The sequence below is a fragment of the Carettochelys insculpta genome, chromosome 3 (genome assembly GCF_033958435.1).
Source record: "Carettochelys insculpta isolate YL-2023 chromosome 3, ASM3395843v1, whole genome shotgun sequence".
In the NCBI taxonomy this organism is placed as follows: Eukaryota; Metazoa; Chordata; order Testudines; family Carettochelyidae; genus Carettochelys; species Carettochelys insculpta.
Window position 1 is genome coordinate 3,008,593 of NC_134139.1, and position 25,931 is coordinate 3,034,523.

Genomic DNA, 25,931 nt, shown 5'->3' on the forward strand with positions numbered 1-25,931 from the left:
GTGGCTCCAGGGGTCCCTCGGCGCTCTGGCCCTCGCGGGTGGGTGGCGGGGCGACGGCGGACGGGCCAGCGACGGGCGGAGCAGCTGGTGGTGGGGCAGCAGGAGCGGGCAGGGCGGGCGATGGGTCGGCCGGCACGGCATGGGGGGGCCAGGTAGTCCACCAGGCGGTTAAATGTCTGCATATAGGCCCCCCCATGCCTCCTGGCGCCAGGCCAGCGTCCGCTCCTGCAGCTGGAGGTGCTGCTCCGCGACCTCCAGCTGCCGACGGAGGATGGCCAGCAGCTGGGGGTCCGTCGCCGGCGGCGGTTGGAGGCGCGGGGTCCGCCGTCTAGCCCGCCGCGGGGCCGGTCGGTCCTCGGCCGAGGGGCTGCCCTGGACCGATGGTCCCGGAGGGCTCTCCAGGACAACTGACGCCTCGCCGGCACTCTCTTCCGGTCCTTCTGATGGTGCGGGTGCAGGACACAGGAGAGGAGGGGGGGAAGAAGAATGGAGACAGGCGTTAGTGTGTGCCCCGAGCCGTGGCCTTTGTCCCCCCAGCCCTGTGCTGCAGGTTCCCCATCCCCGTCCCCGGGAGATGCTGCTGTGATGGATGGGGTTCAGGGGTCCCCCTGCCCTGCACCCCGTCCCCTGGTGGGAGCGACTCTCACTTCACCCCGCAGGGTCTGAGAGCAGGAGAGGTTTCTTAGGCCACAGATGGCCAGTTTCTGGCAGAAGTGACAGCACCAGCTGTCGGAAGAGACAGTCCTTCCAACCCGTCGTGGGGAGAAGACCCCAAGGGGGGCCCCTCTGGGATGCAGCTTTCCCCCTCCTCAGGCTGGCTGCCTACCAGCTCTCCCTTCCCCTAGCCTCTACCTGTGGGCCCCTCCCTCGCCCCCCAATTCCAAGCCAGCTCGGCTCCTCCCTCCTGTTTGTTCAGGGCAGAGGTGTCACCTGCCAGCTGTAGCCCCAGGATCCTCCTTTGGCCCTGGGAGCTATTCGGCTCTTGTGGCTCATATGTAGCCTGAGTCTCCCTTTGGCACTCCCCCCACTCCATCACATGCTGCTGCTGCGGGGTGTCCCACCCCCTCCGCCCGGGGGCCCCTCGAGGTTCCGCTCCCCCCTGGCCCGGGGATGGGGCATGGCACTGTCATGCAGGGTGCGGGGGGCAGGGGCTGATGGCTGCAGTGCTGTGAGGGCCATGGCCCTGGTGTCCTTGGGGCCATGGCCATGTGAGCATGTGGGGGGCCCTGGACACATATCTCTTACCCCAGCCCCTCAAGCCCTGGGGTGTCCACCAGAGAGGGGTACCTACCTGTCGGTCCGCTCCCACGGTCCGGAGATCCCCGGGGGTCGGAGGCCCTGCTGCTGCTCCGGGATGGCAGGAGGAGGATCTGCAGGCTGGATTCTGCAGAGGAGGAGCCCCCCTCCTCCTCGTCCTCCTCCTCCTGCCGCGATGTCCCGGGGGTGGCCTCCGGGGGGAGCCCCCGGGGTGCGGGGCTTGCCTCCGGGGCGGACTCCGGCTGCAGGGCCTGCTGAGGCTCGTCAGCCGAGGTGTCAAGGGTGGCCGGAGGGGAGGAGGTGTGCCGGGAGCCCAGGATGTCCCTGAGCTCCCTATAAAAGGGGCAAGTGACGGGGGCGGCCCCAGATCGGCTGGCCGCATCCCGGGCCCGGGCGTAACCCTGCCGCAGCTCCTTCACCTTACTCCTCACATGATCCGGAGTGCGGGCAGGGTGACCCCGGGCAGCCAGGCCCTCGGCCAGCCGAGTGAACGCATCCGCGTTCCGCCTCTTGCTCCCCATTACCTGGAGCACCTCCTCCTCGCTCCAGAGCCCCAGCAGGTCCCGCAGCTCGGCCTCCGTCCAGGAGGGGCCCCGCTGCCGCTTCCCAGCCTGGCTGGCCCTCTGGCTGGGCTGGCTGCCCTGGCTCCCCTTGGGGGGGGTCCCCTGGGGGCGCTGGGGGGGCTGCCGGGCGGCCATCGCAGCTCTCAGGGGCTGAGGGTGGTGCAGGCTGCCCGCGTGTGCAGGCTGCAGCCTGCACGTTCCCTCAGCTTCCTGCAGAGGCAGGGAGGGGGAGGGGACCTTTAAGGGGCCGCTCCACGCGGCCACCAGTGAGCTGAGGGGCTGGAGAGAGTGTCTCTCAACCCCCCAGCTGATGGCCGCCATGGAGGACCCGGCAATTTCGACGTTGCGGGACGCGGATCGTCTACACTGTCCCTACTTCGATGTTGAACGTCGAAGTAGGGCGCTATTCCTATCCCCTCGTGGGGTTAGCGACTTCGACGTCTCGCCGCCTAACGTCGAAGTTAACTTCGAAATAGCGCCCGACGCGTGTAGCCGCAACGGGCGCTATTTCGAAGTTAGTGCCGCTACTTCGAAGTAGCGTGCACGTGTAGACACAGCTTTGGTGTCCTCTAGTTCTTATATTATGGGACCAAGTAAATTACTTTTCATATTCACTTTCTCCACACCATTTATGATTTTATATACCTCTATCATATCGCCCCTCAGTCTCCTCTTTACTAGACTGAAAAGTCCCCATCTCTCTAGCCTCTCCTCATATGGGACCCGTTCCAAACCCTTAATCATTTCAGTTGCCCTTTTCTGAATCTTTTCTAACACCAGTATATCTTTTTTGAGGTGACGAGACCACATCCACATGCAGTACTCAAGATGTGGGCGTACCGTAGTTTTATATAGGGGAAGTAAGATATTCTTCGTCTTATTTTCTATCCCTTTTTTAATTATTCCTTACATCCTATTTGCTTTACTGACTGCCACTGCACACTGCGTGGATGTTTTCAGAGAACTATCCACTATAATTCCAAGATCACTTTCCTGATCTGTTGTAGCTAAATTTGCCCCCATCATATTGTATGTGTAATTGGGTTATTTTTCCCAATGTGCATTACCTTACACTTATCCACATTAAATTTCATTTGCCATTTTTCTGCCCAAAAATGAGGGAGGGGTCACTGGCTGGTTCCCTGTTCTGTTCGCTCCTCTGGGGCACCTGCCATTAGTCACTGGGCTAGATGGGCCTTTGGTCTGACCCAGATTGGCTGTTCTTGGGCTCCTTCTTGTACTTTCAGGCCTGGGATCCTTTGGCCTTTCTGCGGTAGTCTAGGTTCTGACGAGGAGCAAGTCCTAACGTTCGGTTGGGTGTGTTAACCCACCATGCAGCAGTCTGCTTACAAAGGGCCAGGCTGGTGTCGGAGCAGCCGTTGGGTAGAAAGTGTCAGGATTCGACCCAGGATGAGCACTTTTGTTTCAGTTCCGTGTCAGCCTGCGGCATGAGAGACCATTCTCCTTGCCACGGGTGCGTGTCTCTGGGCAGGTGGGGGTCAGGGCAGTCGCAGGGCTGAGACTGGCTGGCAGGCAGCTCTGAGAGCCGAACATGCCAGAGATGCGGTGGGAGGACTCCTTTCTACAGCTCTCGTTCTGACCAGAGAGGGCTACGCTTCCCACCCTGTCCCTGGACTGCGGGGCAGGCAGCAGGAGTGATGTGAGGTGGTAAATGCCCCCCACCCCCGACTCCCACCCCAATACCCTGCAGTTATTGCAGCGGATGGGGACATGGTGCCTTCACAATCCCTGCCTTAGACACACAATTGTCCACTAGCAGGAAATTGCAGGTGGCTGGTCAAGGCATAAAGAATTGCAGCCACGTGTTACGTGACATGAGGTGGTTAAGGCTGTGTGCCTGGCTCCATGTCCTGCACGCTCAGGAAGACGTTGTCCCAAGGATCAGGTAGAGGAGGAAGTGGGTAGGGAAAGGGAACATCCAGCCTCTGAGATTACTGTGTTTCCAGGGGATCCCATAACATTTGTGCACATATGTCCCCTTCCTCTTGATTCCAGAAATCAGGCCTAGTTTTCCAGCCCATGTCCCCCGGGAGCCACCCTTTCTGATAAGGCCCTGCCCACCCCAGCACCAGCCAGGGCCGTTGTGCCAGGCCAGGGCCTGGCTGCTGCCTGGCAGCTGGTGGGTGGGTTCGGCTGAGTGCCCCTCTTGGCAGTGGATTGCGGAAGGCGAACCTGTTGCCCTCCCACTATGGCACTGTGGTTGTGGTGTGTGTAGGCTGCTCTCAGGCTGTGGGAGGGAACCACCCACCCACAAGCCATGGTTCAGTTGGGCTGCGGTGTGTTCTGGGTAGCAGCCAGCATGCACACAGCGTAGGCTGCTGGGCTGGCCCTCCAGCCGAGGCAGGACTAAGCAACGCTGTAAGAACATAAGAACAGCCATACTGGGTCAGACCGTAGGTCCATCAAGCCCAGTATCCTGTCTTCCGACAGTGGCTGATGCCAGGTGCCCCAGAGAGAATGAACAGGACAGGCAATCATCAAGTGGTCAATTCACTGTCGCCCAGTTCCAGTCTCTGGCAAACAGAGGCTAGGGACACCCTCCATGCCCATCCTGGCTAATAGCCATTGCTGGACCTATCCCCCATAAAATTTTCTAGTTCTTTTATAAACTCTGCTATAGTCTTGGCCTTCACAGCCTCCTCCGGCAAGGAGTTCCACAGGTTAACTGTGCATTGTGTGAAAAAATATTTCCTATTGTTTGTTTTTAACCTGCTGCCTATTAATTTCATTTGGTGACCCCTAGTTCTTGTGTTGTGAGAAGGAGTAAATAACATTTCCTTATTTACTTTCTCCACACCAGTCATGATTTTGTAGACCTCTATCATATCCCCCCCAAAAAAAGTCTTTTTTCCAAGCTAAAAAGTCCCACTCTTACTAATCTCTCCGCGTATGGCAGACAGTCCATACCCTTAATCATTTTAGTTGCCTTTTTCTGAACCTTTTCCAATTCCAATATATTTTTTTTGGGATGGGGAGACCACATTTGCAGAGTATTCCAGATGTGGACATACGATGGATTTACATAGAGGTAATATGACATTTTCTGTCTTTTTATCTACTCCTTTCTTAATGATTCCCAACATTTTGGTAGCTTTTTTGACTGCCGCTGCACATTGAGTGGATGTTTTCAGAGAACTGTCCACAATGACTCCAAGATCTCTTTCTTGAGTGATAACAACTAAGTCAGACCCCATCATTTTATATGTATAGTTGGGATTATATTTTCCATTGTGCATTAGTTTGCATTTGTCAGCACTGAATTTCATTTGCCATTTTGTTGCCCGATCACCCAATTTATTAAGATCCTTTTGTAGCTCTTTACAGTCTGCTTGAGACTTAACTGTTTGGAGCAGTTTTGTGTCATCTGCAAATTTTGCCACCTCACTGTTTATCCCTTTTTTGAGATTATTTATGAATATGTTGAATAGTACGGGTCCCAGTACCGACCCCGTGGGGGACACCACTATTTACCTCTCTCCATTCTGAAAACTGTGCATTTATTCCTGCCCTTTGTTTCCGATCTTTTAACTAGTTACCAATCCAAGAGAGGACTTTCCTTCTTATCCCATGACCGTTAACTTTGCTTAAGAGGCTTTGGTGAGAGACCTTGTCAAAGGCTTTCCAAAAATCTGAAAACCATGCCCAGGGCCCACACTCAGCCTGGCTTCTTGGCACCAACAGCCATCAGCAAACCCCAGAATCAAATGGTTCTACATGAATCAAACAGCGCCCTGCCCTGCCCCGCCCCAGCGGTGTCGTCCCATGGCCCCCTCCGTACTCCTTGCAGCCTTTGCCCCTGTGCCCCAGGCTGTCTGCTTGGGCAAGTGGATGGACAGACAGAATGCCCGATGGATGGATCCCTCTCCGTCCTGCCAGAAGCACCCACCTGCCGCCTGCAGCTCACCAGCTGTGTAGGACCCAGGTGCTCGTAAGACAGGGCCCGATTGTCCCTCCACCAATTTACTGGGCTCTGCATTTGTACTTTTGCATTTTAAAGTCACGGGCTTGGGCTCAAAAATCCCAGGTAGGTGGCCAGCATGGGCTGGAGAGCAGCTTAAGCATATGTCAAAGTGCCTGCAGTGGTGTTCACCTGTCGTGGGCGGCTTGTCTGGGCAATATGTAAAGATCACATCAGGAAAGTTTTGTTTGTTAATGCACAAAACGAAGCTGTCTCCAGAGTGCGGGACAAAGTGTCACCTTGCAGCTGCACTCGTTGGCATTGCAGGGACAGGAGAATATCAGTTTCATGAGGCAGGCCACCTGGAGAAATCCCTGGGGTGTCAGATGTGGTGCTGGGGGCGATTGCTACTTTGATTTCCCCTAATGTGTGTGTTCACCAGGGCTTTGCATGTGGAACAGCATCAAAAGCCAATGCAAAGCCTTCATCCCAGTGTTTTAGCTGGAAGCCAGTCAGCCATAGATTGTCTGTTGCCACCTGAGCCCACCAGACGCATGGTTCCAGACCCTTTCTCAGCAGGGCTCTCTCAACTCAGACCCCTTCTGTGAAGTCAGGGGTCCATGGGGACCTGGCAGCAACAGCTCTACTACTATTTAGGGGTTCCTTCCATGGAACAAAGATGTCCTGGAGTCCTGTCTTCTGCTGCTGTACTCCTAGGGATCTCCTCTCTTCAGGGGCACCTCACGGGCTCCCTGCTTTGCTGAGCTACCCGAGGAGCTTCCACTCTGCTGCAGGGGAGCCTTCCTAGCCTAAGCTCAGGTAGGCCTGGCCTCATGGCCAGGTGCTCCTTTGCCAATTAAGCAGCCAGCTGCGATGGTCAGGGGCCCCCGGATGAGCCTTCAGAAGGCAGACGGGCAGCCTGGGCCCTGCTGCCAGGAGCACAGTGATGCTCCGTGTGCTTTAAACATTTAATTACAGACATTTTCAGACCTAATTCACTTCAAATATTGGCATTTACACCAGCCATGGGCAGCCTCAGTTAGTGAGTGGGCCACGTGAGTTCTCCTTCACCTCAGTGGATGAGGCAGGTTGAGCAGTTTGTTGGCCAGCAATGAACAGAATTCTGGGCCCTTCCCAACTAGCATGAAAATATCCCTATAGGCTTTAAACTTCCTGGACTGGCATACGGGCAGGAAGGGGGCTAAAAACTCACCGCGTGGCCAGAGAGGTCAATCTGTAAATGCCCCAGGCTGAGACCACAGCTGGAGCATCTCAATGGAGTCCATTGACTGCAGAGAACTATGCCATGTCGTTGCAGCTGAGCATCCAGGAGTGATGGGCATGGCAGGCAGAGCTGGACCCTGTCACCCCTTGATTGATGCCAGTTCCCCTCCTCGAGGACCAGCTGCCGTGCAGAGCATGGGGGTTTGGTCCTGTGCCTGGGATCTGGCAGGGCTAGCCAGTGGTGCTGGGCTAGCCAGCCGTTGTCACTGCAGGATGTGGGAAATGCAAACAATGGGAGCTCCTGGCGGGGCTTTTTAAACTGCCCGGCCGGCCATCTCTGCTGCGTGTTCAGGAAGGAACAGAGCCTTGGGGGCTTCAGCAGGGCAGTGTGGACCCCCATACAGCACAACCCCAGTGGCCGTGGCAGCTGGAGACACCAGTGGATGTGGATGTGGGGTGACTTAAATCCATCCTCCGACATCCCCCAGAACACACAGTTCCCTTGCAACTGTCCTTCCTGCAGCTGGCTTGTGTTCCCATTGGTAAGAGCTGAGATTTGGGGTGAGGCACTGTTGTCTGTGTGGGGGTCTGTAACAAGGTGAGCCTGCTCTCTGGCATCCCTCTGCGGCCAAGGGCACCTGGTACAGTCTTGGCCGCTGCCCTCTGAGTCCTGAGGGTGGGGTCTGATGCACCCTGTCCAAGGCGCTGTCAGCGCCTTCCCTAGGGCTGTGGCCAGTCTCTGGCCACTGGGCCTGGGTTTTTCCCAGGTCAGAGCTCAGCCCTTCACCCAGAGCTGTTCCGGTGCTGCTGGGCTCCCAGGCAGCATAGGCATCTGGCTGGGTTGAGCTCCTTGATGGAACTGCCTGGCCGTAGCCCAGCAGCTTATTTTATATTGGCCAGTTGTGCCCCGATTGTCTGCCAGTAAGACAGCTGCTCTATCCTCCCTGGAGGACCTCTTGTCTGCTCCTTGCTTGGTGTGGGAAGGCCTCTGGCCTCCTCTAGAGAACATTGTGGCTTGGTCCACCCCATCACAGGGTCACATCTGGCTCTTGGGTGATCTGCCAGTTTTTGGGGTGATCTGCCGGCAGTTGGGGTGGTCTGCCAGCGGTTGGGGTGGTCTGCTAGCATTCTCACACTTGGATGAGTTGACAAGCTTTAAAAAACAAAGCAAAGGGTTAAATGCTATTTTCATGGGGAACGGGGTTCTCCATTTGTCACATCAGGCACTGAGGAAGGCCTGCGTGAGAATGTATGGGGGGTTGGGATCTGTTTGTAATTCAAGAACAGAAATGCTACGAATCCTCTGGTTCTGAATCTTCTGCCGTCATTTCACACTCTTCCCTTCTCAGGTCAATTATTTGTGTGAAGCCCTGTCCCTACCGAGGTCAGCAGGAATTCTGCGCAGGTCCTTGTTTGGTCCTGCTGTGCGGGCAGGGGACGGGACTCAATGACCTCCCAAAGTCCCATCCTGTTCTAGTGTTCTGTTATTCTGGGTTTTTATGCCACACTCACCACTTTTGTCTCTGGCTTCATTGGGATCCAGAGGTCAACTTTCTCCTCTCCCACTTAGTGTGCTGCTTATGCAAAAATGCAGCTCCCAGCAAATTTGCAGTGATTGTGCAAAGTGGGTTATTCGTGTTCATATGGGAAATAAAATAACTTGTTAAAAACAGAAGAAGCTCCAGGATCTCCCCTTCAGTTCTCTTCCCTGTGTGCAGAGGAGTGTTGGTAATCAGACATTGTGGTTCACCGCTAGAACAGCACCTGGGAATTGATATCTTTGTGGGGCAAATGAAATTAAATGAGCTTGGAAGAAGTGCAGGGTAGTGAAAGGACTTCTCTTGGTGCTGCTAATGTTCATCCCTGCTTCGCATTGTCCTGCTATGGTATTTATTTCTTCCTATTCCAGGTCTCAATGAAACTGCAGTATTCAGCTGTGAAGCACACAACAGGAAAGGACTGACTGCATCGAATGAAGTACAGATCAATATAAAAGGTAAGTGCCGAACATGGAGTCTGTCTCACTACAGTTGCCGTGGGCTGTGCCTAGTAAACCGTCCATAGCTCCTACCTGAACCTGTGTGGCCGTGAGTCTGTGGAATGAGGCTATCGGTAGAGCTGGGTGGGAATTTTTGGGCAACAAAGTTTGCATTACACGATGCAGACTTATTAAAACCAAAACTGTTGGTGGAATGGTCAGTGCCTTTCTGGTTTGGAACACCTTGGCGAACAGTGATTCGGAATTGCCCAACTGTGCCATTTTGACGTTTTAGAAAACAAAGTTCAGTTGTTCAGACTGAAATGATGTTTTGTCTTAAAATGTAAAATTTGATTCCGAGTTTTTAAAAAAGCTAAAACTCAGAAAAGTCCAAGTTGGAAGAACCCTTGAGACTTGCCCTTGGTGTTTTACCAACCCGGATATTCTGCAGCTTTGGTGGGTGACAGTTTTCAAGATTTTGAGCTTCCATCTGAATGAGGGATGGAAAATGTTTAGCCCTTCTGGCTGGACAGGAGAGCGTGCCCTGCCCTGCTGTAGTTACAGCTCTGCAAGCTGTGCTCCAAAGCCTGCTCTCAGACCTCTGCCCCCAGACCGTGGCAGAGCCTTGTGGGTTGCTTTGTTGTGGGGAGCACCATTGCTCCCATCCCAGGGAGCAAGACACCCCAAAACCACAGATGCTCTAAGATTCATGGGAAACCCGTATGTCCTAAGGCACTGGAGAGGTGAGTGGATGCACACAGCATGTCCATGCTTTGGTGCGTTTCTCTCCCCTCTTGCTGCCTTCCCCTCCCTCACTGGCCACTGCAACAGCAGAACCACCCCTGGGGATGCTGTCCCCAAAGCTAACACCCATGCAGCACGAGGCTCTCCTGCTGCGATGCTGCTTGCGGGAAGCTGGGCACCTGCAGGGCCGTGCCTGGGGCAGAAGCTCTCGGGAGCTTGCTTTAAAGCTGAGCTGTCAGTCCGAGAGGAGATTTCCAACGGGCAGTGGCGTTTCCTCCCTCCCTCCCTCCCTCCCTCCCTTCCTTCCTTCCCCTAGGAGCCAGCCCCTCCACCCTTCCATAGCCAGCAATGGGAATTCCTGACATTCCTGAGCTGGGAGTCACACGGAGGGCCGAGGGACATTTCCCTGCACTGTGCTGCGCATTCCCAGCCAGGACAGAGCACCGATGTCGGTTCACGGGCGCAGGGTGTGTGCAGGCAGCTCCAGGAGATGGGGAGACAGCAAGCTGGGCTCTGTCTGCCTCACAATGTGCGTGTCCGGTGGTGCTGGAGGAGTCCCCGCTTCCCCCAGCCACCAGACCTAGGTTTGCCCTGACCTGAGCCAGAGGCTAGGAGTGCTGCTGCAGTTGCAGTCAGTCCCCCCGGGCTTTGCCCTGCACACGAGAGGGGCTCAGCTGCCATGCACACCCACAGCCTGTACTTTTAAAGGTCTGCCCTGTACATTGGGGCTGTGAATGGGGGCACCCGACTGACTGACCCATTTTGTGTGTGACTCCTTACGCTGCTGCAGGTCCCCCGGCCCCTTAGGGTGGCATGTGTGGGGCCCAGCTGGTCGCACCAGCTCCCGCCAGGCTGGCAGGAATGGGGCCCCGCCAGCAGCACACATCCCAGAGACCAGGGTGGGGGAGTGTGCATGGAACAGGCACCCCATGGAGGGTCAGAGGCCCCGTTTCTTCCCTCGGGTAAGCCAGCCTGTGGGGGGATGGTTAGAGCCTGGGCTGGCACCGTTCCCAGTCCCCCTCTCTCATGCACCCTAGGACAGTCCACTCATCCACTTCTGAGCACCAGGCCCGCAAAAAGAAACATGTTCTGACTGTCCCGGAGGAAACGTTGTACGTTGCCCAGCCCCCTGGCAGCTGCCCAGCACTGAGCCCATGAATACACTGCAGGTTCCTTAGGTGCGGGTTCAAATGGCACTAGCCTTCCAAGCTAGCTCCCAGCCCTGGGGTCAGCCCCAGCAATCCCCACATGCCCCTGCTCCTCACCCTGGCCCTGCTGTGTTGAATCTGATTCCAGGGGTGATGTTGCTCCCCTGACCCAACCCAGCAGCTCTGCTACCCGGGGAGGCCAAGCTTGTTCCTCGAGGGGAGGCGGGAGGCTTCTTTGCCGGTGTTCAGCGGCTGGGTGTTCCTTGCACACGCTCACCGGCACGCCACAGCAGCTGCCTGCTGGGAGCTTGCCTCGTGTTCACACGCTGCAGGGCTGACTGGGGCTGTCTGTCCAACGTAGGAGCTCCAGCTGCCCCAGCCGATGTGCGCATCCAGAACAGAGCAGCGCACAGCCTGGTGGTGACGTGGGTCCCCGGCTTTGACGGCTACTCACCTCTGCACAGCTGCCGCCTTCAGGTAAGCCGCAGCGTTGGGAGGGGAGCTGCCTGTGTTAGTTGCAGCACGGTGCTTGCAGGGAGGCCCATGCTGGCCTGCCTCTCCTCCCGCATGCACCATCCAGCAGAGCCTCGCAGAAGCTTGGGTGAGTCGCTCGGTGGACGTGAGAGTTGATTTGGACCCTCTGTGTGGTCAAGACACGAGAACACGAGCCCGGTTCCATCTGCGGCAGAGAGGCCCTGCTGGACCCCCCACAGACTGTGTGCAGAGCAGCTGGTCGCCATACGCCCTCTGCATGTTGCTGGGCTGCTGAGCAGAGGGGCCACGGCCCTGATGGGGGTCAGGATGTCAGAGCCATGAGGTTCCTGCTGGTCAGACGCCTGGAGCAAGTCGAAGAAATGGCTTGTAAGAGGCTTTGGCAGCGCTTGATTAACTCTCCCTTGGAAGTGGCAGGGAGGGAAGGAGGGATTAGGTCTCCCCGCATGCCCCACTCTGCCATTTCAGGGGATTTGGGGCATGTTTCAGTTAAGACCATAAAAACGGCCGTACTGGGCCAGACGCATGGTCCACCTTAACCCAATGCCCTGTCTGCCAGCAGGGGCCCATGCCAAGTGCTTCTGAGGGAATGAACAGAACAGAGCAATTACTGAGTGATCCATCCCCTGCCAGCCAATCTGGCAGCCAGAAGTTTAGGGACCCAGTGCATGGGGTTATATCCCTGATCATCTGGGCTAGTGGCCACTGATGGGCTTGTCCCCCCTTGAACTCATCCAGTTCTTTTTTGTGCCTGTTCCACAAGCAGACTGTGTATAAAGAATTCTTTCCTTCTGTCTGTGCTAAACCTGCCATTTGTCTCCTCGAGTGACCCCTGATTCTTACATGAAAGGGTAAATCACGCTTTCCTGCTTGCTCTCTCCACATCGTTCATGATTTTATAGACTGCTCTCCTATCACCCCTTGTTCATCTCGTCTCTAAACCAAACAGTCCCAGTCCCTTCAATCTTTCCTCATCTGGAAGGTGTCTTTCCTCATTGTTTTGTCCGTTTCTGAACCTTTCCCAAATCCAATACATCTGCATGTGCTAGTCAAGGTGCGGGCATACCATGGATTTACCTAGTTGCCCAGTCACCCAGTTTTATAAAATTTATTGGGAATTCTCACAGCCATCTTTGGACTTAACAATTTTAATAATTTTGTATCAGCTACAACTTTTCCCACCTCATTCTTTGCTCATCCCCTTTTTCAGCTCAGGTATGACTGTGCTGAGCAGCCCCGGTCACTGTACAGAACCATGGAGGACATTACTGGTACCTCTTCACTATTTCAGTCCTGACCCTGGTGTCTTGTCTCCTGACAACTTACTCTTCTCCACTATATTGTGCTCATCTATGTGTCTTGTAGTAAGTACAGGCCCAGTATGAGGCCTTAGGCCTGAACCAAAGTAATGGTCAAGACTTTGCTAACAGAAAGCAAAGTGCAGCTGTGAGCTAAAGGAATGCATTGCTCACAGAAGTTGGCGAGAAGAGGGTTGATGGTGCACAAACATATCTACCTAGCATATTGAAGTAGGTACATGCTACCAGAACTCCCTACCCTGGAACATTGCACAGATGAGAAAGAATAGGCCAATCCATCCCAATGACAGAGGCAAAAGGGTAGTATGGCAGGTACATGGTACAAGAACTCCCTACCCTGGAACATCCCACAGATAAGAAAGAATGGGCCAATACATCCCAATGACAGGGGCAAAAGGATAATATGATGGATAGAGTTGTTTTGTTCAAACCAACATGTACAAAGGGGGAGGCGGCACCTAACTACGCAGAAGGGGTGTACCTCAATACGTCAGGAGTGATGTGTAAGTTGTTTGTACCTGTGTATAAGAATGTAATCTTGGGATGTGGTCTGGGTCCGGCCGAGGGGGCAGTGGAAAGTCCCACCACTGACTGAGCCGAGTCCATTGACTGTGGGTGCATATTTGTAGTATGCCCTGACTTAGACTGAGAAGTCTACAGGGAACTACTATTGTGTCCAATACGGCAATAAACCTGGCCAACGTGCCTTCGCACCTTACTAGACTCTGTGGTCATTGGGGGTTCTCTTCGAGGCTGCTGTGTCAGCTATCTGCAGAGCTGGGGCAGCGCACAGAGGGAACACACGCACGCAGCCGAGTGATACATTGGAGAGAGCAGAGCACCACGCTGGTGGCAACTCTGACGACATGTCTGACAACTGTGTTCTTTACTATAGTTTCATCCAATTTGTTTGGTGGTAAAGTTAGGCTTACTTGCCTGTACAGTAAGCCGTCGAGGAGCACAGTTTCGATTTGTGTTTAACTAGCATTAGCATGAGTTAAGGGCAAGTGGAAACTGTGTGCTGCCTCCAGCCCCCAGGTCCCCCAGCTGGGGAGCCCAGTGTGCAGACAGCTGCTTGCGGCACAGTTTTTCCCATCTGTGTGCTTCCCAGCTGGGAGAAGCCAGGGACCACGTGGCTGCCCCCTCTTCTACCAGCTGCCCACTCCCCCAGCCAGGGGAATTCCGGGAATCTTCCCAACCCGCCCCTCTCAGTTTATGCAAAATTCAATTTATGTGTAGGCTGCCCAGGACGCAACTTCTGTGTAAATCGAGGATTACTGTAATTGCCAGGATTACTTCACAAGCCTTTTAAAAAAATCAGCATCACTTTCGCTACTGCCCAGTCTTCTAGTACAGAGGCTAAATTAAGTGATAGGTGACATACCCTAAGAATCATAGAATCATAAAATACTAGGACTGGAAGGGATCTTGTGAGACTGAGTCCAGCCCCCTGCCCTTATGGCAGGGCCAAGTACTGTCTAGACCATCCCTGATAGACATTTATCTAACCTGTTCTTAAATATCTCCAAAGATGGAGATTTCACAACCTCCCTAGGCAATTTATTCCAGTGTTTGACCACCCTGACAGTTAGGAACTTTTTCCTAATGTCCACCCTAAACCTCCTTTGCTGCAGTTAAAGCCCATTGCTTCTTGTTCTATCCTCAGAGGCCAAGAAGAACAAGCTTTCTCCCTCTTCCTTATGACACCCTTTTAGATACCTGAAAACTGCTATCATGTCCCCCCTCAGTCTTCTTTTTTCCGAACTAAACAAGCCCAGTTCTTTCAGCCTTTCTTCATAGGTCATGTTCTCTAGACTTTTGAGAACAACAAGAAGTCTTGTGGCACCTTATAGACTAACAGATATTTTGGAGCATAAGCTTTCATCGGCAAAGACCCGCTTCATCAGATGATCTGATGATCGCTTATTCGTCTGATGAAGCAGGTCTTTGCCCTCAAAAGCTTATGCTCCAAAATATCTGTTAGTCTCTAAGGTGCCACAGGACTTCTTGTTGTTCTCGAAGCTACAGACCTACATGGCTACCTCTCTCATTCTAGACTTTTGATCACTCTTGTTGCTCTTTTCTGGACCCTTTCCAATTTCTCCACATCCTTCTTGAAATGCAGTGCCCAGAACCGGACACAATTCTCCAACTGAGGCCTAACCAGCGCAGAGTAGAACAGAAGAATGACTTCTCATATCTTGCTCACAACACACCTGTTAATACATCCCAGAATCAAGTTTGCTTTTTTTCTTTTTGTAACAGCATCACGCTGTTGAGTCATATTTGGCTTGTGGTCCACTATGACCCCTACATCCCTTTCTGCCATACTCCTTCCTAGATGGTTGCTTCCCATTCTGTATGTGTGAAACTGATTGTTCCTTCCTAAGTGGAGCACTTTGCATTTGTCTTGATTAAATTTCATCCTGTTTACCTCAGACCTTTTCTCCAGTTTGTCCAGATCATTATGAATTTTGAATGAATGAAGAATGGCCACACTGGGTCAGACCAAAGGTCCAACTAGCCCAGTGTCCTGTCTTCCGACAGAGGCCAGTGCCAGGTGCCCCAGAGGGAATAAACAGAATGGGGAATCACCAAGTGATCCCTCCCCAGTTGCCCATTCCCAGCTTCGGCAAAGAGGGGCAACAGGTACCACGTCCGCCCATCCTGGCTAATGGCCGTTGGTGGACCTGTTTTCCATGATTTTCTCTACTGCTAGTAGTTCTGCACTTGTAACTTGGGTAAATCAGTTGTGCGATGCCTGCAAGATATTTAGTATAGGTCTTAGTTGCTGTTTTTACAGAGCACATCTGGCCTGTGTGGTATCACCATGGAAGAGGGCTGTAACAGAATGGTCCTGTGCTTAGGACAAGGCGGGTTACATACACTAACTTTCAAGTAGACAGAAGATGGTAGATCTGGGAGGTAGGGTTTAGCCCATAATGCCCTGGTTCCAGATCTGCCAGTGCAGGGAAAACAGGGCAAGATTAATGGTGGGTGTTCTCCCGGAGGCACAAATATTGCACGCAGCTGCAAGGCAGGATCTGCTAAAGACTGGCAGCCTAACCTTAATGGAAATGTGACCTTGGAGTGACAGCTGGGTACGGAGCTTTCAGGGTGGGCATGAACGCACATAACCCACCCCTTTCCCCCCGCCATGCTCCGGCCAGCCGAGCGGGGCCAGGGCACGTGGGCAGATAAGCTGCACCCTGAAAAGCCTGCAGCAATTGGCATCCCTTCACAAGCAAGCGACACTCTGAGAGCTCTGCGCCTGTCTGAATCGCAACCACTCCTCTGGCCTGCTCCCAGCCAGCACAGCCTCCGTGGGCAGAGGGAGAGACCAACAGACCTCAGCTAGCCACAGATGGGTGGGACTAGACCCCTCCCCTGCTTTGTGAGCTTTCCCTGCCCTGGCTGGAGAGGAGCTGGAGAGCCGAGGGATGTAATCCCTGGGCTCTCTGGGAACACAAAGCCGCGTGGGACTTGTGCAGTTCTGGGTGTGCCGGCCCAGCGTGGGCAGCGTGAAGGGCCTGGAAATGACAAGCTGCTTGAAAGTGTGACGTGCAGTCAGGCAGGGGCTGGTCACTGATTCCACAGTGGCAGCTGCAGGGTCGCAGGCTAGGTTAGTCAGCGGATGCCACTGGGGTGAGATTTTACCATCGGATCGGGCAGTCCTGCCGCTCCATCGCCGCTGGGGCGAAGCCAGGGAGCTTGGTGCCACAGCTGGAGGCACAGCCGAGCGTAACTGTTACAGCAGTGCCGGGCTCCCATGGGTGCGACACAGCGACACTCCCTGTGCTGCTGCCCGAAAGGTCTGAGAAGACGGCCCCTCCTGTGGCCAAGCTGCCGGGTGCCTGGCAGACGCTGCTGTTGGGGTTTAATCGATTCCCCGAGGGCCTCTGGCTGCCAGTTCAGATTTCACCAGCCACTGTTGAATTTCACGTGGGGGAATTCGGTGATTAATCCTGTGCTGTCCTCTGCAGCCGGGGAGGGTTTCCAGGCAGCACCGCCGGTGTGGCTGTGTTCCCCAGGAAGTAGTGGATCCCTGCGTGGCACAGGGAGCAGCTGCACTGGGGGCCTGGATATGCCAACTGCAGTGTCAGAGCAGTGCCTGGTTTCCAGTCCCTCCTTCACCCCCGTCGTGGGGGAGAGACAGAGGGGACTTGTACAAGGACAAGTCGCTTTCCTGGTGCAGGGTCTGTCTGCATTATGCTGTTAGGCATCTGGCCGCTGCTGCAGCCTCCGGGTTTCAGCTTTACTTGTGGGGTGCTGGCAGAGCCATTCTGTGACGAGCTGGGGATGAGGTGGCCCTTCCCTGTACATGGTCCCAGCGCCCGCTCAGCTGTTTGGGTTGGACTCTGGGCTGAGGAAATGGTGCTGGTGTCGAATGCGTGGGCAGATGCCCACAAGGTGACATGCAATGTCTGAGTCTGAAGTGGTCCCAGACCCTCCTCAGAGCCCAGCTCACGTGGAGGCCACATTGCTGCTACTGGACTTAGGGGAAGAGGGACGCTTTCAAAGCTGGGTCCTGGCCATTGGGGGCTAGGGAGTGCTCTCTGGCCACAGGGAGAATCCAAGCTGCCACCACCAGCTCTTCCACTGATGCCGTTCGGAAGCAGTAAGAGGTCTCTGCTGTGTTCATTGCTGTCCTGTTTTATGTGCCAGGAAAGCACACCAAAAGCAAAATAACGCTTTCTAAGTGTCCACAGGGAGACTCAGAGGTAGACCCCTCTCCACCCTTCGCACTCTGCTGAAGGGGAAGCTGGTTTCCTGATAAATGAGTAAGTGAACACAGATATGGGCAACGCTGCAGGCAGCTCATGCACAGAGCGAATCTGGGAAGGCAGGGGTGTTTCCAGGCCCCAGCCTTGTACTGCTCTTTGGTGACTTAGTTATTGTGTGTAAAAGGTTCATTTTTATATTAACCAGGATAATAGTTTGGATAAAAAACTGAGGGAAATGACATGTGGTATAGAATTAAACACCACCCAAAACACTTCCAGTCCACTTATTATTAACCCTTTCATGAGGTGTGTGTATATCTGTGTAAGCTCAGTTCAAAGGTTGCATCTTTTTAAGGAAAAATGTTATTTGCCTTCAAGACTGTGGTGGCTAAAATCTGAGTTTTAAAAGTGCCTGGCACTGCTGAGGGAGTGTGCTTATGTCTAGATGGTAGTGGGGGAATGCTGGGATTTAGATGGATATCTGCAAGAGGTCAGGTGACATCTTTGCCTTCCCGTGAGTCACAGCTCTGATAGCACCTGGCCTGTTTGAGTTAAAATTTTGAGCAATATACATAATATCAGAAAATGTGGAAATGGCAGAGGTGCTCAATGATGTCTTTTTTTCAGTTTTCACCATAAAAGTTGGTGCTGATCAGAAGCCTTGAGTAGTGAATGCTGGAGAAAGTGAGAAGGGCTAAGATGTTAAAATAGGAAAATAATGAGACTCATTAAAAATGGTTCACAGACATAACAAGTAGGGTTCTGCAGGGATCAGTTTTACAAAGCCTGTGAAGGATACCAAGCCAGGAGGGGTTGCAGCTGCTTTTGGAGGGTAGGATTATAATACAAAATGAGCTGGACAGTCTGGAGAAACTGCGTGAAATAAATTGGATGAAATTCAATGAGGACAAGTGCAAAGTACTCCTCTTAGAAAGGAACAGCTAGCTGTACACATACAAAATGGGAAGTGACTGTCTAGGAAGGAGTGCTGCAGAAAGAGATCGAGGGGTCAGAGTGGACCTCAAGCTAAAGATGAATCAACAGGGTGATATACTGTTGCAAAAAACAAACGTAGTTCTGGAATGTATTAACAGGAGTGTTGTAAGCAAGACGGGAAGTAATTCTTCCACTCTGTTCTGTGCTGATTAGGCACGTTGAGTCATGGGTCCACTTCTGGGTACCACATTTCAGAAAAAGATGCAGACCAACTGGAAAAGGCCCAGAGAGGAACAACAAAAACAATGAAGGGCCTACAAAGCATGGCCTGTGAGAGAAGAGTGAAAGAACTGGGTTTGTTTGGTCTAGAAAAGAAAAGACTGAGAGGGGCCATAACAGCTTTCGAGTATTGTACCTAAAAGGTTGCTACAAGGAGGAAGGAGAAAAATTATCCTCCTTAACCTCTGAGGACAGGGCAAGGAGCGATGGGCTTAAACTGCAGCAAGGGAGGTTTAGGTTGGACATTAGAAAAACTTCCTAGCTGTCAGGGTGGTCAAACACTGGAATAAATTGCCCAGTGGGGTTATGGAATCTCCATCTCTGGAGATATTTCAGAGCAGGTTTGAGAAACACCTGTTGGGGGAGCAGGGGGAGGAATAGCTCAGTAGTTTGAGCATTGGCCTGCTAAACCCAGGGTTGTGAGCTCAGTCTTTGAGGAGGCCATTCGGGGATTGGGGCAAACAGATGTCAGGGATGGTGCTTGGTCCTGCTGAGGGGGCAGGAGACTGGACTAGACGACCTCTCGAGGTCCCTTCCAGTTCCAGGACAGGTGTATCTCCAGTTATATCTCGGTCCTGCCAAGAGTACAGGGGACTGAACTTCATGACTTCTCATGTCCATCCCAGTTCCATGAAAAATGGGAAGTAAGGTCCAGCTTGTTTCCATTCGCTCTCAAACACATCTGCTGTCTCTGGACCAAGAGGCCCCCACCCCTGACAATTCCACAACCCTCAGTGTCAGAGGGGTGGTGAAGGTGAAAGGTCAGCCCATGCCTCATCCCCTGAGGTGCTGTGCAGCACTGAGTGCCTCATTCTTCCTAAATCTCAGGAAGCAGGGCGGAGGAGCAGAGAATTTCCTATGACTTCATGTATGTGACCCACCAGTTGGAAATAGCCTTTTGAATCAGAAAACAACATACGATTCCTGGCAAGAACAGCTGCATGACCCAGCCATTGCACTTGCTCCTGCTTCACTACTCAGCCTGGCTCAGGTGATGCTGTCTAACCAGTTGGGTCATTAATTCTTGACCATGCGCAGGGTAGCAATGGATTTTCTCTTTGTTCTGGCTAGCTGGAACTGAGCCAGGTATTCCTGTTACCAGTGACCCATATCTGACCGCCCTTCTCCAGAAGGAATGGGGAGGATTCAGATGGATTTAGAATTCGTAAGCATGTCTGGTCCACCTGTCTGTTAGGAATCCACATGCATGTCTTACTTGGACTACTATTGCTGAGGTTTTGCTTAGGGTTTTGTGAACCACATTCAACCCAGAAACATGCTCAGTTATGGACTGGTACCAAAGTTAGCGATGAGCCTGCTATATTTCACATGGGCTCACTACTGAACAAGATGGTGGGAATCACGTTCCTCTACCCACTTCTAGTGATGAGTTCCTGGGGTGTGTAGTGCTTCACTTTCACCAGCAGTGGTAGGAGCAGTCAGCGGGAAGTTAGCTGGTAACATCACTGCGGGACCAGTGCTCTAGGGAAGTTGCTGTGTGATGCAGGGTCTCCACCAGAACATTCAGAGAACTGGGTGATCACATCATCCGTGACCAGGTTCAGTGCCCATGACACATTATTTCTCTCCCTCTGCCGTCTACTTACAAGAGACCTGATGCTTATGCAGGTACTTTTCAGAGGTTCTCCCTCTTGACACTTCCTGTGACTAGCAATAAAGGGCCTGACTCTTCTGTTATTTATACAGCTGCAGTCCTGAGTGGGCAATCGGAAGCTGAGTGTAGTGGTTCGCATGCAGGAACCCAGCTGAAAGCCGTCTCATAGCGGTGCTGGATTTTAATCTCTGGGCATGGCTGGAAGGCTTGGGGTACTCTGTGTGTGCATTTCATGCTATAGGTAAAAGTTCTGGAAGACTTGTCACATTCTTAGCTCAGATATTTTTCACTGGAAGGTTTCCTATCTTGTAAAAGGCTGGGCATTTTAATTCAGCTGGGGGATAAGTCACTGTAAGTCCAGAGTGTTAATTGGCTTCATGCTGTGTTCTTCAACAGCAGCAAGTCAGAGTGCAGTTGAGTCAAATCCTTGTAGGGCAAGATAAGATCCTGATCATTACATGACTTCCAGCTAATCTCACTGCGTCCAGTTCTTGTTGTGACTGGCTACTTTGTCTCCCGTCATGCCTTTCACTGGACAATGTACTTGGGTTCTGAGTAATCCAGTGCAAGAAAAACAACTGATTAAATACCCTGAGGTGCCACCTGCCGTAGCTGGTTTCTCTCACAGCGCGGCAGAATCCTCCTTTTATAGTGTCTGTACAGTTTGCGGGGCTTGTCAGTAACAAAGGGGCTTCTGTAACTAGAAGCGTGTTGGAATACCCCATGCTGAGCCTTTAGAGTGGGGATTCCATCCCGGGAGCAGCTGCTTCCATCACATTGCTTCTGCGTTACGCTTTGCTTGTTTCTGCGCTGACACCAGGGCGTGCACATGAGAGCAGCTCTACCTTCTACCGTAGGCATTCCCTGTCCTCGTCTCAGACGAGAACATGTGCAATCCCATGTGCTGGGTGTCCCTCGCCTCTCTTTCCCGCAGCTGGGAGGGGGCAAGAGAGGGTGGTTCACTTGATGAATACCTGGTCTGTTTATTCCTTCAGAAGCCCTGGCATTGGCCAGTGTTGGAAGAGCGTGCACTGTGCTAGAAGGACCCTCAGTTGGACCCAGACTGGCTGCTCTTTTGGCAGGCTGTGTTTGGTAGAAGTCTTAGCCTTACTGTCAACCCTGAACCTCCCCTGAACCCCAGCTCTCCTCCCCCTAAGAATGAAGGGAGCATTGTGGGAAGAGCAGAGGGCAGGGAGGATGAAAGTCCTAATGTGCCTTTGGCTTGGCAGGTTCTTGCTGACTCATGCACATCCCTGGTGTGATTTTTTTCAATTAAGGTCAGAGACGCAGCTCCACCAAGCAATGGCTCTTTTCTGACGTATAACACCTCTGTGCCGCCTCATCTGTATCGCGTCCAGCAGCTGCACCCCATGGCCGAGTACAGCATCCGGGTTTCCTGCATGAATGAGATTGGCTGGTCTTCGTTCAGCCCCTGGATCCTGACCAGCACAACTGAGGGAGGTAGGTGAGAGCGAATAAGGCTGAGGATGGAGTCCCAGCCCGGATTGTTAATACGTGCTTTGCAGAGGCTTTGCTGCCTGCAGGGGAGGGGTTGAATTTGCTGAGAAGGAACTGAGGACGCCCTGCTGAGGCCCAAGGATGGAGCTCCAGGACCTCCTTCATGTGGTTGACAGCCCCGGGAAGTGTAGCAGGCAAGCGTGTGCATGTGCTAGGTGGCCTCACTGCTGCACTGGCAGTCACAGGGGAGGCCCTGGTGAGTTCACAGTTGTGACTCGCCTACCTCTCAGGCCAGAAAACCCAGCTGGCTGCTGCCTTGTGAAGGGCAAAAGCTCTCTCTGCTCTGGCTGGCCCCTGCACAGCTGTACCACAAGGAAGCTGCTGCCCAGCCCACGTTGTGGTGACTTTAAGTTCTGTTTTGACAGCGTGTTCCCACCTTGCTGTCACTTCTTTTTTCTCTCAGGCCTTTGTTTCCTTCCCAAAGGGCCGTGGGGGCAGAACTAGCACCAGCCCTTCCTGTTGCACCAACGTGATTCCTCACCAAGTGCAAAAAAACAAACTCCTTCATCAAGCCTTAGATTGTAGGGCCAGGAAAGGACCCTGTGGTGACCTAGTCTGACTGCCTTATGCATGGTGGGGAGCTTCCCCTGGTGACTCCTGGACTCAGCTTCTCCTCAGCCAAAGACACCCAGCCCAGACATGGGGGCTGGGCACTCTGCCCCCTAAGAGAGGGCGTTTCTGAGGAGATTGACCTGGACCTGTGTGGCGTCCGCCCGCCAGGGCAGGGGCCATATATATGTGTGCCGTTCCCCACGTGGGGGAAACACAAATGTCTGTCCATGTGCAGCGCACAGAACATCAGGGTTCCTGGGGAACTGAACCTCTCAGCCCTGCCATAGAAATATATCCCCAGGACACCTACCTCTGCTCTAGGGAAAGTAGCTCCTTCCCTTGTGCTCTCAGCAGCTTGGGCCAGTCTGCCCTCAGCCTCCGGCCTGCAGGAGCGGCTGCAGGGAACTGGACCCCTGCTGAGCTTTCAGCAAGTGGCGTGGGAGGAGTTTTCCGGCTCCATTCACTGCCCCCCAAACAGCTGGCTTGGCAGAACGTCACACCCTGCTCCGCTCCCAGGCTGCAGCAGGCACAGGGCTGGGGTGACCGCAGGCTCACTCCTGCTCCGCGCAGATCGCGTGCAGGATGGGGCCCACAGAGCAGTTCATTGCCGATTTACCCCTGGCAACATCTAACAGCCAGAGCCTGACTGTGTCCCGTTCCCCCACCTGGCTCTCCCACAGAACTTGGCTTCTGGGGGCTGCAAAAGCCCAGCCGGCATGGATGCCCTGTGCTTGCTCTCAGGTCTGCTGAAGTCTCAGCTCTCCAAGACCCAGGTGCTTGGGTGAAGAAAGAAATTCCTCACACGCTCTGCCCTCCCTCACTGTGCAGTGGCTCTGGGCCTTTCCGCACAAAGCACAGCCCAATGGGGGCACACATCTGCCCACGGGGCCAGCAGCCCAACTGCGTCGTGAGCAGGGGACCACCTTGGTTCACGCTGTAGGGGCCATCGCAGGGAGACAAGGAACCCTGGTCGGAGTTAGCTCTCTGGGAATGAGGCGCCAGCCTTTTCAGTGCTCACTGGAGCCCTGGGTTCACGTCTTATCAGCAGGAATCCCAGCGAAAGCAACCGATGGCACTCTGACAGGGCTGTGGGGCAATGGGCCATGGAGGAGTTATGAAATACAGCTTTTGTCGTGGTTGGTCCCAGCTCTTGGAATGGGGAAGTGGGGGAGAAAAGCAAGCCAGAGTCTGCTCTGCCCTGGCCCTGGGGCCTGCTTGCCTTTCCGTCAATCCCAGGAAAGCCACCAGCTCTGTGGGGCTCTCCCACCACAAGGCTGGCCGGGGTGTGCTCGGGGAATCCAAAATACATGGCTGGGTGGCAGAGTGGCATGGAGAGGGGGCTCTTCTGAGAACTCTGTGAGGGTGTCAAAGGCACTGCCAGATCCGGACCTCCATGTCAGAGATACAGAAGGTCCCAAGGTCAGTTCTGCAACCCAGAAGCTCCACCACATCCACAAGGCTGTAGCCAAACCAATGTGTCTGGTGTGCTTAACTCCATACATGCTTCTGTTTGTGTCTTGCAGCCCCATTGACTTCTCCACTGAATGTCACCGTGTCAGTCAATGAGTCCAGCTCCTCCCTGAACGTCAGTTGGGTAAACCCCCCGCTTGGACGACAGCATGGAGAACTACAGGGCTACAGGCTACTGCACACCTGGCAGAGCTCCACCATAATGGTGAGTGGGAAAAGAAATACACTAAGAACTAAACAACAAATATCTCTGCCACAGCCTTGTTTGCTGACCGGTACCTGTTAATGTTCTCTGACCATCTCCCATCTGCCTGTGTCCACCTGCTGTCTGTAGCCCTGCACAACTCTACACCCTTGGGGCAGAGACCAGCTCTGTCGTATCTGTTTGTACAGTGCTGCCTGGACTTCTAGCTAATCCAGTTGCATTTCACAGCTTGAGGGCTGTAGCCAGGGCTGTTGTGCCTGGCCCTCGTCTTAAAGGGCGCAGCAAAGCAAGAAGAGCCACTTGCTCATTATTGCTTCTTTATGGGGTTTCTGTCCATTATGGGAGTTCTGGCCAATCAGAGCAGCGGGAGGAAGCCTCTAGGGGAGGCTGCTGCTACTCCCCTGCTCCGTCCCCTGTGGGCCGGGGGTTCCCCACGCCTGCCCTAAAATAACAAATCAGACGTTAGCTGCTCCTGCTTGTTGTTTGTGTTTGGCATGTCTGTGTTGTGAGGGTCTGTTCTCTGGGCTGGAGGATTTTGGCAAGGTCTGTGGAGGGGAATCCAGATTCGGTAGCTCTAACGGACCAAAACGACTAGGAGACAGAAGGCTGGGAAAATACGGCTCTTGGATTCCGAGTCGGATCTCGCCTGCATGAGATTTATCCCTGTGTGACTCAATGGCTCTCTCCTGATGTGTGCCCAGGAGGGGAGTCTCCTCATGCAGAGGGCGGAGTGAAGGAAGCATTTGGGATCTTGGGTAGAACTGGGCAAACAATGCCATCAAACGTCTTTATTTGGGGGTTGGAAAATGCCCTAACAGAAATGTTTCACGGAAACCTGCCAAGCTGGAATTTCAGGAGGTGAGTAAGAAACCCAGAAGAGTCTGGCGGTACGGACACCAGCTGGTTTGAAATCCCTGCTCCAGGTCTCCCTCGCAGATTTTCCTGAAAGATTTCCAAAGATCTCAGTCTTGCACAGTATTGAAACAGAACAAATTCCTAAGCCTCCAGTTTTTGTGGAACAGATTTTCTGGCCAGAGATGGATAGGGCACATGATGAGAAGGGAGGCAAACGCCATTGTAAAGATAGCATTTCACTGGACGCCTGATGGATGACAGAAATGTGGGAGGCCCAAGACAACTTGGCAGTGTACTGTTGAAGCAGACGTGAAGAGAATGAATTACAACTGGGACACACTGGAGAAAAGGGCCAAACACAGAAAGAAGTGGAGGACCTTTGTTTCTGCCTGACACGCCAGCAGGTGTAACAGGCTGTAACTAACTTAACTAACCTAATCCTAAGCTTAAAATTCTGACTGTTGTTGTTGATGTTGTTTTGCTTGTTTTTACTGGGCTACACAAAAGTCAGTTACAGAAGCCTTCCGGACCCAGTCTCTTCCACAAACAGGCTGGGCTGAGCCGTCCAGCTGCTCCTGAGTCACCACTGAATATGCGCAGATCAGCACATGACCTTGGAGCCATTGCATTGTGGGAAAACCCTGCACTTGGATCTCGGCGGTCACTCAGTAACAAGTAGGACGTCTTCATGTCACCACCCCATTTGTGAGTCCATTGATGACGAATTAGCCCAGTTCTGGAGCCACAGATCTTACCACAGAAGAGGGAGGTGTTGGTAGCTGGTGGAGGGGCGCAAGGCAGTTTTTGCTGCTCTTTTTTCTTCTCCACCTCTTCTTGCCTGCACTGAGTCAGGACCTCTCAAATTGCGCCACCCCCCCACAGATTACCGTTCTCCACTGGGGACGGTCTTAGGCAAGGTTCTCCCAAGTGTCAACACCAATGCTGCACTGGTTTGTGTGCCTCCAGTGACATAGAATCATAGAAGAGTAGGACTGGAAGGGACCTCGAGAGGCCATTGAGTCCAGCCCCCTGCCCTCATGGCAGGACCACGCTCTTTCTAGACCATCCCTGAAAGCCATCTATCTAACCTCTTCTTAAATATCTCCAGAGATGGAGATTCTACCACCTCCCTT

General features: G+C 53.3%; 1 protein-coding gene across 1 annotated transcript in view; it reads left to right on the plus strand.

The window, feature by feature from the left end:
* The window catches only part of MERTK (MER proto-oncogene, tyrosine kinase), an 81,949-nt gene that overhangs the window by 22,719 nt on the left and 33,299 nt on the right, over window positions 1–25,931 (plus strand). The window contains exons 5-8 of the mRNA XM_074988420.1: window positions 8,873–8,959; window positions 11,195–11,310; window positions 21,476–21,659; window positions 23,792–23,943. Of these exons, the coding sequence (XP_074844521.1) occupies window positions 8,873–8,959; window positions 11,195–11,310; window positions 21,476–21,659; window positions 23,792–23,943 (539 nt within the window). The remainder of the gene's footprint in view (window positions 1–8,872; window positions 8,960–11,194; window positions 11,311–21,475; window positions 21,660–23,791; window positions 23,944–25,931) is intronic.